Below are 19,838 nucleotides of genomic sequence, written 5' to 3'. Positions count from 1 at the left end.
GGAGCCCCGGGGATGCTTGTCTGCACCTGCCCAGTGCTGGGAATATAGGAGCATGTCTTTCTGCCCGGCTTTTTACAGGGGCTCTGGGGTGCTCCAGCTTGTGTGGTAAGACCTTTCCCATCTCCTTGCTCCTTTAACTTTGCCTAATCTTTCAACCTCGTCCTGCATGACGTTATTTGAACAATGTAAAAAGGCACAGAATCATAAACACAACCGCTGGAACTAGGGAGATGATTCAGCAGGTAGGAGCGCTTACTGCTCTTGTAGAGGACCCTGACTTGGTTCCCAGCACACAAATCAGGTAGCTCAAAACTGCCCGTATTTCCAGTTCCAGGATCCTGTGCCCTCTGGCTTCTGTAGGCACCACATACAGACAACCATTGTAAAGACGCATCAGGGACTCAGGTGTGTGCTGCCCCTTCCCTGAGAGCCTTTCCCTAGATGCTCAATAGACTCGCTACCTTGAGGGCAGGAGAGATGGCAGCTTCTGAAGGGGACCCAGGCTCGATTCCCAGCATCCACATAATGGCTCACAATCATTTGTAACTCCAGTTCCGGAGGATCTGACGCCCTCTTCTGGCCACCACAGAACCAGGCAAGCATGTGGTGCACAAACATACATGCAGACAAAACACCCACACACATAGCATAAGACAAACAAAACCTTCCTAACTTGATTAATTCTGGATTGTTCTTTTTTGAGGGGTGAGGGGGTTCAACATAAGGTTTCTCTGTTAACAGCCCTGGCTGTCCTAGAACTCACTATATAGACCAGTCTGGCCTTGAACTCACAGAGATTCACTTGCTTCTGCCTCCTGAGTGCTAGGATTAAAGGCATATGCCACCACAGCCTGGCTTGAATTGTTCTGAAATTTTTATTTTTTTTTATTCTTTTTTATTTACATCCTGAAATTCTTTTCTGCAGTGCAGTCAAGGACCCAGCTTAGCTGAGTGTAGTGGTGAATCCTTTAATCCCAGCAATTGGGAGGCGAAGGCGAGAGGATCTCTGAGTCTAAAGCCAGCCTGATCTACAGAGTGAGTTCCAAGACAGCCAGAACTACATAGAGAGTCACTGTCTTGAAAAAACAAAACAAACAAGATCAGCTTTACTCTAGTAGAGGTTCCAAAGAGAAGAAATCTGGCAGTGCTGGGCTGCTTCTCTCCAGAACCGCTGACCCGCCGACCTCAGTCTCCAAACACTAGAACTGCAGACATGACCATCACATCTGACTTTCATTCCATAGAAGGCATCCTCCTGCCCCAGCCCTGGATGTCACCCCTCCTGATTCCCCCAACATCCAAACTCACCTGTCCTTTTAATCAAGCTGTTGCCCCTTGACCCCCACAGTGTGCCCACATCTGTGAACACACCACCCATGCACACAGAGAGAAGACAGACTGTTGTAGACTTATTATTGTAAGGTGTGTTACATTTGCTTATGCTCTGGAACATTTGTTTAACAATGTAAAGATGCGTAGCTTTTGTCTGTGCTGCATTTGTTTAACTCTGTGAAGTTGTCATTCTTTGCCTGTCTAAAACACCTGATGGTCTAATTAGTAAAGAGCTGACCGGCCAATAGCAAGGCAGGAGAAAGGATAGGCGGGGCTTCCAGTTAGAGTGTATAAATAGAAAGAGACTGAGGAGGGAGGAGCAAGAGAGAACACAGAGAGGAGGCGATCAGAGGTCAGACACCCAGCTACTCAGCCAACCATGGAATAAGAGTGAAAGTTAAGTTATACAGAAGTAAGAAAAGGAAAAAGCCCAGAGGCAAAAGGTAGTCAGGGATAATTTACAGTTAAGAAAAGCTGACTATAAACAAGCCAAGCAAAGGCCAGGTGTTTACAATTAAGATTAAGCCTCTGTGAGTGATTTATTTGGGAGCTGGGTGGTGGATCCCTCCAAAAAACAAAGAGCCAGGGAAAAAAAAGAGTACAAAAAACAACATTTTGAAACCCAATGTGGGCCTAGAGTGAAAGAAAACCCAGCAACAATAGGCAGTGTATTGTGGAATCATGGTGTGTAAAAGGCTGCCGGCTGCCATGGGCATCCGGTACTCTTGGGTATTGGCCACACACACTGTAGACTCAGTAGTGACACATGGTGAGACGCAAGCATCTTGGATTGGGTGGACACGGCATTTCCATCACACTGGGCAGTGCTGCCCTTGAGTGGACATCGGGGTAGACTTCAGGGAAAGTAGCTATGGAGGGAGCTTTGGGTTGAACACTGTTCCTTTCTTCCCAAAGCAACTCGTGACTTCCTAGAGTCTCAAATGTGACCTTGTTTACAAATAGGGTCATCACAGATTTAATTAGGTTAAAGTTCAAGATAGGACCCTCCCGGATTTAGAACAAAGAGGAGACACTGATCTAGGAAAGGACACAGCCATGGACCACAGGAGGTGGGGAGTGCAGTGAGAGTCAAAGGTCAAGAGGTCAAAGCAATGCAGGAACCCCAGATGCTGGGGAGACTGGGGTGAATTTTCCCAGAGCCTCCAGGAGTAACCAGGCCATCCACACCTTGGATTCTCATTTCTGAACCCTAGAATCGTGAAGGCAAATGTCTGCTGTCTGAAACTCGGTCCCAGCAGCTCTAGTGCTGTTACCTGTCGCTTGGATCCATAACCTTACTTAGTTTCTCTGTATTCCAGAGAGTCTTAGAAAACAGAGCTTGGTGGAGGGAAATGGATTCATTTATAGTTTGCACAGACCGTGGAGAGAAATAATTCAATTTATTGCATCCACGACCGTCTTCCAATGTATAGGAATCCATGGGATAGAGGCCAGAGCTATGCAAACAGAGCTATGACGAGGCTTAGCTGTCCTCTCCTGGGGAAGCCACTGCCCCTCGAGCTGTCTCCATATCCGTTCTCAGAATGAAGGGCACACGTGTCTCTATTTAGAACTAAGAAGGTATCTTCTATCCCACAGCCTCTCTCATCTATAGCAGGGACCATGGCACAGGACAAAGGTAGTCCTTGCTGCTCACCAGACCTCAGCATCAGTCTGCAAGTCTCACACACAAGCCTGGGTCCCAAAGAACAGCCGCCATCGGTGGCTCCTGCCATCTCCTTGGCTTGCCTTGTATGGGAGACCTGCTGTCCTTTCTCCTCCCTGCATCCCCATGCCCCCACCTGTGATGTCCAGGCTCCTCAGTGCCACCTTTTCCCCTTGTTTGTGGCCTCTTCTTCCTCCCACCTTTGCCTGGCCCCATCCCAGAGGCCTCTGGAGGCCCAGCAGGCTGGATACCCACAGTCCTCGTTCATCCCTGACAAGTCTGAAGAGACCCCCTCCAGCACCCTTGAGGGATCCCTCCTTTTCTGTAGGTCCAATCATGGTTGACTGCTTGCCTGAAGAACGGGACCCAAAAGACAACAAGGCTCTCTTTGTCTTGACTCACTTGTGCTGTAAAGAAGTGTTTACAGCTATCCTCAGGGCTCCCTCCCCTGCTCCCCCAAAACGTGATGCAGAGACGGAAGGATGCATGCCCAGAAAGGGAATGAACCAGAATGTGCCGGAATCACGAGCGCTGACTGCATGGGCCTGGGTGGGCTCCTAATTCTCACCTCTGCAGCTGGGAAGCTGTTTGGTATGTACAACACCACACCATCCTTCCTCTGGGGAGCTCCAGAGTCTGGGATGTTTAAGATTCTAGAACAATCTGCTTGTAAATACAGCATCCATTCATCTTCCTGTCCTTAAGAACTTTGGCCAGGCCGCTGCCTGTTTAGAGCTCTGTATTCTAACCCACCACACAGTCCCCTCTCTTGTCCAGCAGGGGCTCTGGGCACAACACTAGAAAACAGCGAGGTTTCCAAACTGGGTCCTCTTGCCTGGGCCACTGGCTTCCAAAGGCAACTGCAGCCTGTGCTGAGGGCCACTGCTGCTCGAAAGACACAGTGATTAAATGGTGAAAGAGAAAGTTAAATGGCCCAGCAAGGTCAGAAACCCAAGGGGCATTCCCCAAGCCTAAGTCAGACCAGATCCGCCAGGCCACAGCATCAGTCTGCCGGTCTCTCCACACACACAAAGCCTGGGTCCTACAGAAGAGCGGCCGCCTGTGGCTCCCACCCTCCTCTGCTTCCCTCTGACCTCTCTGTCCTGCAGCCCTCATGCCGTCATCCATGAGGTCCAGGATCCTCAGCGCCATCTTCTTGTTTGTGGCCTCTTCCTCCTCCCCCCTTTGCCCAATCCAAAGATCAGTTAGCCACTGCTCACTGAGGGCTACAGCATCTCAGGGCAGGAGAAGCCAGGAGATTCCATTCCTGCAGGCATGGGATGAGGTGTCTCTGCCCGGCCCCAGCAGCCACAGAGGGCTGTCCCCCGCTGCTCCAAATGGGTTTCCACACTCCTCAGAAGGCAGGAGACACCCCAGAGAAGACACGCTGTCTTCCTCTCCTTTTCCCTCCCCTACCTCCCTCTACCTCTTAAGCCATACACCGCCTTATGAGGCTATTAGCGTCACATCTGCATTCACAACACCAGTCACTACAAGAAACGTCCCTTCCAACAACACAGACTGGAGCATCACACAGGCTTCAAAATGAGATCAGCAGCAGGAGATGAACACTATCCGTGAGTGCACATTCCACAGGCCTGGGACTCATCCCCTCCTGGTGGCTCCCCCTGTCTATAGCACAGCGTCACTAGCTGCCTCCCTGTCTCCAGGCCAGAGGAACCCCATCAGTTGCCCAAAGGAAGGTTTCCCAGAGCTGTCACCTAGAGCAGGCACAATGTGTTCATCATCTTGTCCGGTGAAACAAAGCAAAGGGTCTGAGGGCTCTACTCAAGGGGTGTGGGAGTTGGTCCATTTGGGGTTTTGTGTTTAGCATTGCTAAGGGTTCCCTCAAAATTGGAGGGAGATGGGAAAACTTGCAAGAGTCCGTCTGTCCTGCAGGAAAGCCCAGAAGGCTGTGCTGTGCTGGGTGGAATGATCGTGACACCTGTCGCCTCAGGTCTGGCATATTCTTCTCTTCCCCTCCACGGCTCCAAGAGCCTGCCTCCCACCTCCTTTCTCTGATATTTAGGTTCAGAACCTTCCCTCTCCCGTCTGTTCCTCCCCACATGATCTCTACTGAGCCCCACCCCGTAGGCCACAGCCTCAGACCCCAAAACATCACTCATTCCATTTGACCACTTAGTGTGCTGAAGTCCCCATGGCTTCTACGGCGCCTTGACTGGCCAAAAGCACCCACTCAGGTGCCATGCCTTTCTTTAGTTACCTTTAACAAGTCTCCAGATTTGGCCGTGGGGCCCTGGAAAGGCTGTAGTATTCCTTAGAGGCCATATCTGGCAGCACCTGGAGGATATAACTGACTCCTAAGGAGTCCTGGAGGGAAGGTGGCCCCTGGTCCAGAACCACCCTTTTTTAGCCTACTGGAAACTCAGGGGCAAGAGTTAAAGACAGGAGTCAATACTGAATGCTGAATGAGGCCCTGGGAGGGGAAAAGGTGACCTCCTTTGTGGCAAGAATGACCCCAGTGGGAGACTGCCCAATGTGTCCTACACTAAGTGGTCACTGGAAACAGTCATAGTGGACTGAGAGGCCCACCATCCTGCAAGGCCTAGAAGACTGTACTGCCCGATCCGGGGACCAGTCAGATGGTTCACGTACCTGCCACCTGCAGGATGCTGTGTCTGGCCACGTCATAGAATGGGTGATTCGTGCTCAGCGTCGGGTCCTGGCCAGCCATGGACACCGCTGAGGGCCCTCCGGTGGCTCCCAGTGTGGCTGTTGCTTCCTTGTCTCTCTGTAGCTCTGCTGGGGATACAGGTTAAAGGGAGTCAGGAGGCAAGCTAGATTAGGGGGACCTATGGCTAAGCATTGACGAATCACTCTTAGATGCTATTGAAACACCATTCATAGTCAGCCTTTAGTGTAACGATCCTTTTCCAGGGGTATGTTTGTTATAAACTGAGATGCTGAGAGTCAGATGGAAGCTGACTCCCTCGTCAATAGCTTTTAGATCCTTCCCTGGTACCCTTGCTGTTTTGAGTGAATGATTCTTCTCCACGTAGCCAGCCACGCATGGCTGCTCTGAACGCTGCACAGGGCCTCGAGGAAGTCCCATGGCAACTACAGCTGCTCGCCCTGGAAGCACAGTGCTGTCTCCTAACACTCTGTTCAGCCACTCCCACTTCAACACCCAGCCCTGGACTTCCGCCACAGTTTGGTCTCCTGAAGCTGTCTAGCCACACCCACTCCAACACCCAGCCATCAGCCTCCGTGCTCTCTGCGTGCCGTGCCCCTGTAGCCAATTCTACCCAGATCTGAGGAAGACCCAGCAAAAGGCTGGGACTGACAGAGTCCCTTGTTTGAATGAAGGCCTGCCACAGTTGTTAAAGATGCCCCAGCCCGGCTCCCACAGCCATTGTTCCCGTCTATCTATACGAGTAGGCTATGTGAATGCAGCCCTTTGTGAGTCAGAGGAAGGCAGTTTCCTGTGTTGCCCCCAGGGCCCATTAAAGGCTTCTCTCTGGAGTACATTTCTTGCTCATTCCTGACTACTTTTTCCTCTTCATTTTTATTAGTTTTTTCATACAGTGTGCTTTGATCACAACCCCCTTCCCCCCAACTACTCCAAGATCCAATTCTGCTTCTCTCCCCACCCAACTTGTGTCTTCTGTTTCTTTCTCTATAGCCATGAAAGTCAAATTTGGGCTGCCCATCTATTCTTAGATTTGTGGCCTTCCACTGGAGCATGGTTCACTTCCAGGGGCTCCATTCTTTTTTCTTTTTGTTTTGTTTTTAAAGATTTATCTATTATGTACACAGTGTTCTGCTTGCATGTAAGCCTGCAGGCCGGAAGAGGGCGCCAGATCTCATTACAGATGGTTGTGAGCCACCATGTGGTTGCTGGGAATTGAACTCAGGACCTCTGGAAGAGCAGCCAGAACTCTTAGCCACTAAGCCATCTCTCCAGTCCCAGGGGTTACATTCTTAAAAACAAAAACAAACAAACAAACCCTGGCCCTCCCTCTCCTAGTAACTACCAATTCCCAACAACTCCTTTACTAGAGACAGGACTTCATGCCTACCTCCCTTCTCCATACTGGGGTGTTTTCTGACTTGGGTTATAAGTAGAGTGGACTGAGCAGGTAACAGGAAGAAGGGGAGGTGGTGGCAACAGCAGCCATAGAGACAGGAGAATCAATAAGAGGGTGTCTGAGCTGTGTGTGGTGACTCCTGCCTTTATCTCAGTACTTAGGCAAAGAGGCAGACAGATGCCTATGAATTCAAGGCCAGCCTGATCTATGTAGCAAGTTCCAGGCTGGCCAAGAATATATGTAAGATGCTTTCTCAAAATAAAACAACAAACAGACAAGAATACAGATGAAGATTTACAGAGACTGCTAAGGCGGAAGCCATGAAGAACCAATGTGGCGGAGACACGAGCTGCACAGGTCTGAAGAAGCTGAGGGCTCTGGCTGCTAGGAGAAGCTCCATGGAGCTGTCACAAAGCTCAGAGCTTCAGACCCCCCTGCCTGAGAGCTGTCACACCAGTCACTGTGGAGGGCTGGGATCCTGGCACCCAGGCTTAAGGGCTGTCACACTAGTAAGTGCCACCTGCTGCTGCTGGATGCTGTCTGCTGTCACCACTGGCTGGTGTTAGATGCCAAGTTTTACAAAAGCTGCCAAGTGCTGGGGCCCCATGAGGGCTGACCGCCATGGAGAAGGGAACTGAGCATCCCTCAGACACGTGCAAACAGAACTTGTCAGGAGCATATGCAGGCCAAGGGAGATGTTCTAGTTATACCCCAAAAAGACTGTGAGGGGAGAAGTAGCCACATCCACTAAAGGCTAGTTGGGCAGGTGGACCCTTGACATCCCCACAGACCTATAAACTGAGGCCAGTGTGTGTGGGTCTTAAGACACGTGTCTGAGAAACAAGAAGACTCAGAGTGTTCTCTGTCTTCAGTTTATGCAGACTGCCTGAAGAGACCCACCCTCTTAGAATTTCTGTTTTAAGTAGCTCTTCCAAATGATGAAGAAAGAGCTAAAAAAAAAAAAAAAAAAGTAGGATCCATAGATGATTCAGGTAGCCATTAAGTCTGACAACCCCAGTTCCATGCCCAGAACCTACGGTGGAAGGACAGAACTTACAAGCTGTCCTCTGATCTCCAAGTGCAGGTCGTGGCATACCTGTGTGTGTTCCCACCCACCCCAAAAATATCTAAGTAAATAAATGTACTTAAAACTTCTAACAACAATCATTTAAACCATTCTACAGGGTCTGGAAGAATTCCTCGGCGGTTAAGAGCACTGGCTGCTGTTGTAGAGGACCTGGGTTCAGTTCCAGCAGACACCTGTATGTAATTCCAGTTCCAGGGGCGTCAGTGCCCTCCTCCATCCTACAAGGGCACTAGATGCATATGGTACACATATACACATGCAGGCAAAATACTCATGTTTATGAAATTAAAATAAGTCATTTTTTCTTTATTTTACATTTCTTTGTTGTTGTTTTGTTGTTGTTTTGAGACAGAGATTCTCTATGTTGTCCTGGAACTTACTCTATAGACTAGCTGGCCTCGAACTCCCAGAGATCTGCTTGCCTCTGCCTCCCAAGTGCTGGGGTGAAAGGTGGTCATCGCCACTACCCAGCTGTTTTAGCAAGTCCCAGGCCACCCTTGCATCACAAAACTTCTGTCCTGTTTTTAAACTCTGTTCTTAAAGCTCTGGTTGACACTTAGAGTAATTAGTAAGAACCAAGCTTTAGGGATGGCACAAGTTAGTATTCCTATCTACACCAAAGAACTTCAGGGCTGAGGATATGGCTCAATGTATATTCATGAGGACCTGAGCTCACATCCTCCAGAAGCCAAGTTTATTAGCAAAACACAGCAGAACACACCTGCGAGCCCAGCAACCAGGGAGATGGTACAGGAAGGGCCCTGGGGCCCATTGACCAGCCAGTCTAGTGGAATCAACAAGATCTAAGTCTCAGAAAATAAGGTGAAGAGTGACCAAGGAGGACACTGGACATTGACATCTGGCCTCTGCAGATACACAGACACACAAGGGGGCGGGGTGAGGGAGGGAGAGAATCAAACTTCAGTGCTGTGACTAAAACAGAGTAGAGTATACATCTTCAAATACAGATGGGAAACTAAAACCGTCACTAGGAGACATCACTACAGACACCACAGCAGCTCTGCATGCGGATAAGCAGGGAGGTTAGACCTCTCTAGGCTAAGGTATGAAACATGTTAGAACTCATGATACTGACCAGTAAGGGTGAGGCCAGTGTGGGTTGCACAGCAAGACTCTGTCTCAAAATAAAAACACCCCCCTCCAATCTTCAGGCTAAAGAATATTTAAGAGCGGGAAGCAGAGACTGAGGGGAAGCACCCTTCTCAACCACAATGCCCTGGGGAGAAGCTCTGTGTTGCTTCAGTGCAGACACCAGCCCAGGGTCACGCACAGGTCAGTGCCCAGGGCAGGAAGACTCTTGGTTCTGTGCTTCTGAAGTTCTCCATCAGGTGAGGAGATGTAAGTGAGCTCTCCCTGCTGAAGCACCCCCCTCCCCGCATGGGTGTTGTTAAACTGGTCATCTTTAGCAGGAGAGTAGGCCATCAGGAGGAATTGCTATAGCTTCTCTTGTGTCAACAGTGACATTTCTAGATTTCTTGTCCAGTTGCCACACACCCTTCTCCCTCCCCATGCTGTTCCTCTACCCTCCCTAAAGTTCTCAGCCATCTGTGCCCCAGGTCAGGACTCTGCCGTCATGCTGCTGTGTGGCTTTGGCCTGGAGCTTTGCTCCATCTGGGTGGGTGGGCAGATAGGCAGGGTGGTTGCTAACTTATTGCCAAGTCCCTGGGGCTGCCAGGGCAAGGCTGGCAGGAGATCCTGAAAGAAAGGCATCCAGAATGGGGGAGGAAGAGAGGGCAAAGGTCCCGAGAGAGAGAGAGAGAGAGAGAGAGAGAGAGAGAGAGAGAGAGAGAGAGAGAGAGAGAGCCAGTGTATGATGCCCAGAAGAGACAAGTAGGGAGAGGTCTTGTGTCTCCCATGAATCCCTTCTACAGACCTGCAACAAACATAGAGACACACGAATCCTGTAATTCAGGCCACCTACCTCCCTATCCTTCCCTGTGACATTCCTTCCTACTCTAATGTGGACAGCTGAGACACCTCAGCCCTCCTATATTTCACACAAGAGACTTGACCTGTGGCCTCCCCATTGTCTCCCCAAGCCTGTACTGTGTCACCTAACTCTAGATGCTGTGGCCCTGAGCTGGGGAGTCACTGGCCCAGGCCTCAGATGCATACTCGGGATCAGGTTCACTTCCTGGCAGGGCGCAGGACATCAGTGCCAGGGTCCATCAGCTCACCTTCTCTCTAGCACTCCTCAAGTGCAAAATTATCCACGCTGGAGAGCGGCTCACTGGGGACCTTGCTGGCATGGGATGATACCCAGGCTGGGACCCTGCGTCCACACCTAGCAAAGAAAACCTACTACAAAAGCCAGCAAAAGAACTTGGCCCTCAGAGCCCACAGCCCAGGACACATGTTGCTTGAGGCAGCTGGCCAGGAACCAGTAATGGCTGAGAGGCCAGCCCTCACGCTATCCACTGGGTCAAGTAGCTGCACAGAGCCCACAGCCAAGGTCTCTGCAGCAATGATGGCTCCCTTTTCATCTGTCCTCTGCTTTAGCCAACCAGTATGTGGATCCTTTTGCCTTTACAAGAGCAAGCACTTTATCGCCTGGCACAGACTGAATGCTTTGTTCTAAAGTTTGCATTGTCAGCCCTGCTGCACCATTGGCAGGAAGGGGTTTGTGCCCCCTTCCTGCTGCAGCCATCACGTGGGAATTAAACCAAGGCTCTTCCAGAATCCTGCACTGCTCTCAGCCTCACCTGACTTGGTGATGTGCACAGTGGGAGGGAGGACAGAGGAAGGGGTCTGAACAGACCCAAGAAGAAAGCTGGACCATACTGCCTCTGAGAGGTCTAGAAGGTTATAAAGATACCTGTATCCTGTCCCCATCAGGTACCACATGACTATCCCGTAACCTGTCCCCATCAGGTATCACATGGCTATCCTGTATCCTGTCCCCATCAGGTACCATATGGCTATCCTGTATCCTGTCTCCATCAGGTACTACGTGGCTACCTGGCCTTCTCCAAGCCTAGGAGTCACTGGTGATGCTAACCAATAGAGGTCCCTAAGGAGTGACTGTTCCAAGGTGAGGCTGTACACACAGGGCCATGACAGGGTTCCTTGCATGTGTCAATTGGTTGGGCCACCAGTGCCCAGGTGTCTGTTCAAACACTAGTCTCTGCTGTGAAGATATTTGTGGGTGATGTTGGCATCTAAGTCACATGACCCCCTTTAACATAGGCAGGTGCTATCTAAGCCTCCAGCCCCAGCTCAGGCTGGTTCCTCAGGCCTAGGCTCCATTCTGAAGCTAGGCTGGAACTATTTTGAGTCACCTCATTAACATAAACTCATCTGTAGCTGAAAGAGCTCAGCACATATAGCAAATGATGCTCATTTTACACACACACACATCCAGTCCTAGCATATGCCAGGCAATAATTGCTCTTCCACTGAGTCACACGGCTTCCAATCTCCATACTCCATATATATCTGGCATGTGGTACGTGTGTGTGTATGTGTGTGTGCGCGCGTGCACGCACGACTGCATATACGTGCAAACACAGAGGTCAGAGGAAGACATCAGGTATCCTACCAGTCTCTGCCTTATTCCCTAGAGACACAATCTCTCATTGAACCCAAAGCTCAGTTGGCAGTCAGCAAACCCCAGAGGTCTTCCTGTCTCTGGCCACCTGTGCAGGCAGGGCTGGGGTTACAGGTGCATGCCCACACCCAGCCTCTCACAAGGGTGCTGGTGATCTGGACGCAGAACTGCATGCTTGCCCTGCAAGTGCTCTTATTCACTGAGCCATCTCGGCTCACTCGCCCCAATGTACATCTTAAAGCTCCTGTCCCAGCCTGGCTGCAGGCATGGTCTGGCCGCTATCTACCATCCTCACTCTGGAGGGGAATTCTCCATTTCCCGCAGGAGTATCAACCCTCTTGGCAATAGCCCCCACATCACAGCAATCGCTCTAAGGATGATCAGAAACTCATAACTCTCTGGCTTTCTGAGGCTCCCTAGGTGGAGTAAAGTTTCCCAGGGACTCAAGACGCCCCACGTGCCCCATGCAGGGCCAGCATAGTCAAAGCCCCTCCCTCATAAATGCCAGAGTGACAGATCACAGGGCAAACAGATCTTCTGCACTGCTCAGCGTTTCTGAGCCCCAGCCCTGTCTTGCCTGCCTGGCTCTGCCTGTGTCCACTGCCTCCACTTGCTCCCTTTGTAGCCCAGCGGACTCCAGGAGTCTCCCCCATGTGGGGGCTTGTTCTTGGGGGAGCACTCGGCATCTGTGCGGCTGGGAGAGCTTCGGTCCTCATTGGTGCCCAAGACCAGAACAGGCGATCCAGCAGCAGACGTGCTATGCAAAACAGGCTCCAAACCACCCAAGGGGTCTATTTATATTCACGGCAAAATGGTTTGTTGCTGTCAAAATGTGTTTGCATATTACACAAACAGACCCTCGTAGCAATTATCTTAATGCTGTCGCTACAAATGAACACCTATTTACCTCAGGCAAATTAATGCCGGATTTACCTTAAACAGCACAGCCCATGGGGGGTGGGGCACACAGATAAAGAACTCGGCGGATGTGCCCACCTCCAGGCTCTCTCAGAATTCAGGAGAGGGGCCCCACACCACCCTTCCTAACCCTCTCAGGCTCAGAAAAAAAGAGGCATGCGCTGGTCAGATCTGCCTCAGACACCACAGCAGGATCCATCTTTCTGTCTCAGCCACACTAGTGGCCACAAGCCCTCCACCACTGCCCGCTCCTTACCACCAAGGCCACAAGGTCCCTGGTGCTGGCAAGGGGCACACACACAGACCTTACTCACTTGTCCAGAGGGAGAGATAGGTGATCTAGGTGAGACACCAGGGTGTAGGAAGGGCAACGGTGGTGAAGTCCTTGTGGCTAACTGGCAGGAGGCTGGAGTTCAAAGCCCCTCCCATCTAGTCCACCCTCACACCTGGAGCCCCTCCTATCACCATCTGGGCACAGCTGGTACCTCTATCATAGTTTCCACCACCCATGCTCAGTGCTGGCCTGGGGCCCTGGCCTTCTTCTCTCTCGAAAGGATGCTGAAGTCTCAGTCCCAAGCATCCCTGTCTTAGTTTGTTTTTCTGTTGCTGTGATTTAAAACAAAAACAAAAAACAACTTTGACCAAAAGCAACTTTGAGGAGGAAAGGGCTTATTTCATCCTACCCTTCCGGGTCCCAGTTGAGCATTGAGGGAAATAAGGCAGGACCCAAGGAGGAATGCTCTTTACTGGTTTGCTCACTGGTTCAAGCTTGATTAGTTTGCTAAAATATCCCAGGCTCACCCACCTATGGATGTGCTGCCCATAGTGGTCTAGACCGTCCCACATCAATCATCAATCATACCACACAAACATGACCACACAGGCCAATCTGAGCTGGGTGATTCCTCAATTGAGGTTCCCTCTTTCTAGGTAATTCTAGGTGTGTTAAGTAAGAATAAAAAGCAAACAGAACACTCCCCAAGCACTAGACATAACCATCTGATGCCTGCCCAGTGCCTGGCCAATGCCTCCTGTTTCAAGTCTCTTCTCAGCAGGAGCAGCCTGAAGTCCCCATCTCCCACTCAAATGCTGCCCTCCAGGAAACAAGACCAGCCACTTCTACCCCATGCCTCTTGCTTTAGCCACATGGTCCTCAGGCACTCTTCACATACCACACTGCGGCCACCTCAGAGCCTCTGCACACACTGTTCTTGCTACCTGGAACACACAGCCCCACGCAAGACAAATGATCCATACAGCGTCAACTGCCATCACTGGCTGAAGCCCAAGTCCTAGTCCAGTCTGGGTTCAACAGTCCTACCTCGACCTTCCGTCCTTCCTCACAGGAGTTAAGAACGATCCACAATACCAGATCCAGGGGCTCTGACGCCCTCTGGGTCACTGCACACGCAGACATATATAAAGGCAAAACACCCATACACATAAAATAAAAATAAATAAGTAAGTCAATCTTGGGGTACAGAACGGGAGGAGAGGAGGGAGGGAAAATGTGATAGGCATGTAAAATAAATGAAAGAAATATTATTTAAATAAAATAAAATACAAATAATTAAATAAATCTTTATCAGATGAAAAGGGGCTGGAGAGATAGTTCAGTAGTTAGGAACACTTACTGCTCTTCTAGAGGACTGAAGTCCAGTTTCCAGAGTAGTTCACAGTCATCTGTGACTCCAGTTCCAGGGGATCCAAACCCCCTCCGGCCTCCCTGGGAGCCTGCGCTCATACAGACACATGGGCACACACATGTATGCATAATGAAAAAAATTATGGCGAAATTAATAAATTGGTGGCTGGAGATATGGTTCGGTAGTTGGGAGTTCCCACTTTTCCGGAGGTTCTGAGCTCCGTTCCCAGCACCCACATCAGATGGCTCACAACTGCCTGGGACTCCAACACTAGGGATGGGATGCCTCTGAGGGTACTGACCAACAGATGCACGCGCGCACACACACCCACACACCCCCCTGAGCAGCCTGAGAGGTCGGGGGGGGGGGTGCACAGACCACAAACCCAAGAAAACCCAGCCCAGGCATCCCGTCCCTGCTGCATTGACAAGGTAGAGTTTAATTTTAAGGCAGGTGGAGAAAAGGCAATGGTGGCTCCTCGAAGTCTCCAGAATCCAGACCTGTCAAACCAGTTTCTTCTGAGAGTTCCTGGCTCCTGCTCCCTCCAACTGAAAGGTCGTTTCTTGCTCCCAAGTTGGCGCTGGCTGGCCTTCAGCAGGGAAGGAACAGCGGCACACAAACAACACCTAGGCTTGCTCTGCAAGGCCGCAGACAGACTAAAGCTAACAAACGTGATCTCTCACGAAACTGTGGGGCCTCTTTGGGACACTCTGGGTAAATCAACTCAGTTTGACCCCTCCATAACTCTGGAGTTTGGAATTTCCGAGGAAAACAAGGCTAACAATTGACTGAAGGTCACACAGCCTGTGGCCCGCGTGTGGGCACCCATCCCCAGCTGTTAACCGCTGCACAGCCTCCACTGAACACACACATTATCCTCCAAGCTTTAACCGCCTTAGGATGCCTGTGAGAGAAGATGGGGACCCAAAGCAGTGGCTCAGGAAGAGCCCTTCACCCAACCCTGCTTCAAGGAACCCAGAAACTTGGACAAATGGGTTATTAGAAGTTCCACACAGTACCCCAGATCCAAGTCTGTCCCCACCCGCGGCCGCCACCCAAGAAGATTCCAGATACCTGTGGGACATCTTCCACAGGCATCAAATTCAACCAAATAGTGGGGGAGATAGATAAGAGACAGACAACTTCTTATTTCTATCCCTGAGCTAACGCCTGTGACGCAGGATAGAAAGACATGGAAAATAATGGAGGCATGGAAAAGGAAAGGAGCCCTCGCCCAGAAGTCTGCTTGAAGCTTCTCCCTAGGTGAGAAGCAGAATTCTAGCACATTCAACACCTCTTAAGGTCTTTCTCCATCCCTAGCTCTAAACCTGCAATTTTCTAGGACTTTCACCCAAAACCCCATTTACAGTAAAACACATCCTAAGACCCTTGTGTAATCTTAGAGGCTCTTGGTTTAACTTTATCAGAATATAACCTACCTCCAGAGCCACCCCATTATTTTACCTAGCAAAGAGGGGGCAGAGAGAGGAGGTTCTTAGCAACCTTTTGAGATATAACTTGAAAGCCATGAAAATGGTCCGTATGGCTGATGCTAAGACTCTTACTGGCTCTCCCTTGAGAAGCCCATACCACACTTGGATATATCTTAACCTTTCCTTGAGAGCTATTCTTTCTTTAAACCCCAGTGCCTAAAATTTATGTCAAGATATCTTTTAGTGGATAGTCATGGTGGCATGGCACACACCTTTAATCCCAGCATTCAGACAAAGACAGCAGGATCTCTGTGAGTTTGAGGTTAGCCTGGTCTACATAAGTTCCAGGACAGTAAGGGGTACACAGAGAGACCTTGTCTCAAAACAACAACAAATGCCTTTTAGAGGCTGGAGAGATGGCTCAGGCTCAGCAGTTAAGAGTATGTACTGCTCTTGCAAAGGACTCAAGTTCAATTCCCGGCACCCACATCAGGTAGCTCACAACTGCTAGCTTCAGGGGATCTGACACCCTCTATGGTCTCTGCAGGAACCTGCCCCTCGTATGCAGATACCCACTCCCTCCTCACACATAATTTAACATAAATTTTTTTTTGAAAAGTCAGAAGAAGGTTTTGGATCCATTGGAACTGGAGTTCCAGGTGGTTGCAAGCGACTACATGGGTGCTGGACCATCTCTCCAGCCCTTGAAAGTTCTTTTAATAAACCACGACTCTTCGTTGTGAGGTCTCCTCTTGTGTGTTTCTCTTTTCCTGAGCACCTTGCTTTCTGCTTTTAACTAAACTTCAACTGCTTCACACTGCCTATTCGCGAACTTCCATTTTCCGTGGAAGCCAACAGGAGCTTCCTCAGATCATTGAGGGCCAAAGTGTGGAGGTACACATCTGCCTCTCATGCAGACATCTGGAAGCGTGGGCGCGTGCCAGAGGGCTTCCAAAATCTCCAAATTACACCAGCCTGCTCCCGCAGAGACAGATTCCAAGCCTGGCTTTCCAATTACCAGCCCTAGAGCCTATGATTCTTCTGCCTTGGTTTCCTCATCTATAGAAGTGGACAGTACCACTACCATCTCAGGAGGCTGATTTGAGTGAGGAATGAGGCCATCAGCAGGCAAGGATGACTTGACCTCTGCTGGGAGCTTTGCAGATGTTGAGGCTGCTCCCCACAGCGACGTGGCCAGCCCAAAATCCGCTAATTAGGCTAGGTGTACTAGTTCATTTTTTTTTAAATATTTATTTATTCATTTATTATGTATACAATATTCTGTCTGTGTGTATGTCTGCAGGCCAGAAGAGGGCACCAGACCTCATTAGAGATGGCTGTGAGCCACCATGTGGTTGCTGGGAATTGAACTCAGGACCTTTGGAAGAGCAGGCAATGCTCTTAACCACTGAGCCATCTCTCCAGCCCACTAGTTCATTTTTTTAATGCCAGCATTTGGAAGGTTGAGGCAGGAGGATTACCTCAAGCTTAAAGCCAGCCTGGGCTAAACAGTAAGACCTGTCTCCAAACAAAATAAAATAATCAAGGGGGCTGGAGAGATGGCTCAGTGGTTAAGAGCATTGCCTGCTCTTCCAAAGGTCCTGAGTTCAATTCCCAGCAACCACATGGTGGCTCTCAACCATCTATGAGGAGATCTGATGCCCTCTTCTGGCCAGCAGACATACACACAGACAGAATATTGTATACATAAGAAATAAATAAATATTAAAATAAATAAATAAATAAAAAATAAAATAAAATAATCAAGCTCTTCCAAATCCTCTTGAAGTTTTACCTGAATCATGTGACCAGTGCCTCAGTTTCCCCTTTAATAAAATGAGGGCGATTTAGGATTGGGATAGGTTTCTAGTGTGGTCAGGCACCTCCAGGTGACAGCTCTTAACTATCCTATATTTTGGTTTCTTATTAGACACAGGGTCTCACCCACCCAGGCTGGCTTCAAACTTAATATGTAGCCAAGGGTAGCTTTTTATCCTCACTTAGATAAGTGCTGAGATTACAACCTCAGGCCACCACACATCTGGTTCATGTGTCACAGGGAAGCAAACCCAGGGTTAGTGTATGTTAGGCAGGAGTTCTATTAATTTAGCTACATCCCTAACCCCTCCGTCCTCTTTAACTGAAGACACCTCTCTGTCCATTATTGACAGGGTACACCAAACCTGCAATCATAAACACCAGGACTCACAGGGTGATTAGCCAGGGGAGCCCCCCAACTTTACACAGCTCTCCGAAGTTGCGCTTTACAGTGAGCTGATCCAAGCACACAGCCTGGGCACGCTGGTCTCAACCTCTCCTGGACCTCCTAACAACCTAAGAGCCACACCCCACCTACCTATCTCAAACTCATCTTCCAGTTCAATTGCAGCTACTCCAGGAAAGTATCCATAGCCCCTGGCTTTGATCACGGAGAGCTGATTCTGGACTCCTGAGAGCTGGGAGCCCGCTGGAGGCTGGCCTCAGACTTTCAGTCCCCTGCCCCTCCCCCATCCCCGCTCTGACTGTGGGGAGGGTTTGTCAGGGCATTCCACAGGGAACTCCCAAGCATATCCTGAAACAACAGAGGCCAGTGAATGTTGCTTACTTTCCAAACTGTTGAGATGAACTGAGTTTTTACCTGGACTCAAGTTCGCCCTGACTCTCGCTGACTGCGCCCAACTAAGCAGAATCTGCTCGTCTCAGAGCAGACCTGTCTGCAGCCTGGCACCGGCCAGGCCCTTTCCCCACCCCAGCAAACAGAACAGGACGAAGGAATGCCACCCCTCCCCCCTGGTGGCCTCCGCAGTTTCCCAGCAGAGCCCCAACGGCCAGCAACACTCTTGGGAGGCCTTTGCCAGATTTGGGAAAGCGAAAGAAGTCCGCGCAGTCTGCCCTGCCTCAGCGGGTAATTCCGAAGCTCGCGGCCTATAAAACTGGGAATTGCATCCAGTGACAAAATAACCAGATAGACCCCAGCCGCGGGGCCCCACGTGCATCCTCAGCACCCGCCCCGGCCTCAGTATTCCCATGTGTGAAACGGGAATGATGCTACCATGATGCACTCAGGTGTGGTGTAGGAATCGACGGGTGCCTGACCTCGGTGATCCAAAGGGGACCAAACCCGTGTCTGAAGGAAGCGGCGAGGGACAGAGTGGGAAGTGGAGGGACAGCTAAGGGAAGGTGGAGTGGGAAGAGGCTGGGGTCAGAGGCACAGGAGTCGCGACTCCCCCACCCAAGCAGCTCTCCCAGGGGTACTTACCCTACGACCACAGCGCTCTTCACTTGGTGTCTGCAACTCCAACCGCTCACCTGGCCAGGCTCCGGCAGGTTCCTCCCCGACAGGCCCCGCCCAACGACAGAAAGCGCGCAACCGGGAGACCTCAGGGTGGGCGGGACCAGGGCAGGTGGCTCTTGCTCGTAGCTGGAGAGAGCCGACGGATACTGGCCCTCTGTCACCTCCACACTCGCTGCCAGCCCGCAGATTTACCCTCATTCGTGATGCGCTGGATGAGACGGGAAACCGGAGATCTGTGCTGAGTTAGGAAACTGAGCCCGCATCCCGGATGGTCTGACCCGCAGTCCCAGGCCTGATGCAGGCTGCGGTTACAAGGCTCTCTAGTCTCTCTGCTCAGTTGCCTCTGCCACTGTCTCTACCCAAGGCCAGAGAAGCCGGGGCTGGAGTCTCGGAACCACTCCCACACTCCTGTGACTTGCCTCTAGGCACAAGAAGTCCTCGACGTCCTAAAGAGAGCAGACCAGTGGAGGAGGGAGGCACGAAAGTGGCTTTACCAGAGAGTGCACTTCTGCCTCCGGGCTGCCGCTTCCTCCACTTCCTGATCTCCTGCTGGGCCAGTGTGTCTTTTCACACACACACCTCGCCTCTGGCATCCACTTGCTGTCCACCAACCTACAACTCTGATGACCTCCAGTTCTCACCCCAATCCCAAGCTCAGGCCCCTAGATCTCGGCTGGATACCCAACCTCTGGAGCGACGAGCTCACCTCCCAAACTCCTCCCCATCCCATTCTCCCAATGGTAGGGTCCAAACTGTTGAGTCCTCACATCTTCTGTGTGGTCCACTCTCAAGCCCGATGGCTCCTTCAACGTATGTCACAGTACCACCATTTCCCAGTGAGTCA

General features: G+C 50.6%; 1 protein-coding gene across 4 annotated transcripts in view; it reads right to left on the bottom strand.

Moving 5' to 3' along the window:
• Positions 1 to 19,334, bottom strand: part of Arhgap8 (Rho GTPase activating protein 8) — a 41,893-nt gene extending 22,559 nt beyond the window's left edge. The window contains exons 1-2 of one of the 4 annotated variants that reach the window (XM_075960215.1): positions 18,959 to 19,334; positions 5,615 to 5,761 (exon numbers count right to left, since the gene is read on the bottom strand). In XM_075960215.1, coding sequence (XP_075816330.1) covers positions 5,615 to 5,693 — 79 coding nt within the window. In that variant the 5' untranslated portion in view covers positions 5,694 to 5,761; positions 18,959 to 19,334. Of the gene's footprint in view, positions 1 to 5,614; positions 5,762 to 18,055; positions 18,174 to 18,958 lie in introns of those variants that run through there. The other 3 variants (XM_075960216.1, XM_075960217.1, XM_075960219.1) reach the window with 3 other exon arrangements.
• Between the last annotated feature and the right edge of the window lie 504 nt (positions 19,335 to 19,838).

Source organism: Microtus pennsylvanicus, chromosome 2, assembly GCF_037038515.1.
Source record: "Microtus pennsylvanicus isolate mMicPen1 chromosome 2, mMicPen1.hap1, whole genome shotgun sequence".
Classification (NCBI taxonomy): Eukaryota; Metazoa; Chordata; class Mammalia; order Rodentia; family Cricetidae; genus Microtus; species Microtus pennsylvanicus.
This window is presented reverse-complemented; position numbering and strand designations above follow the sequence as displayed.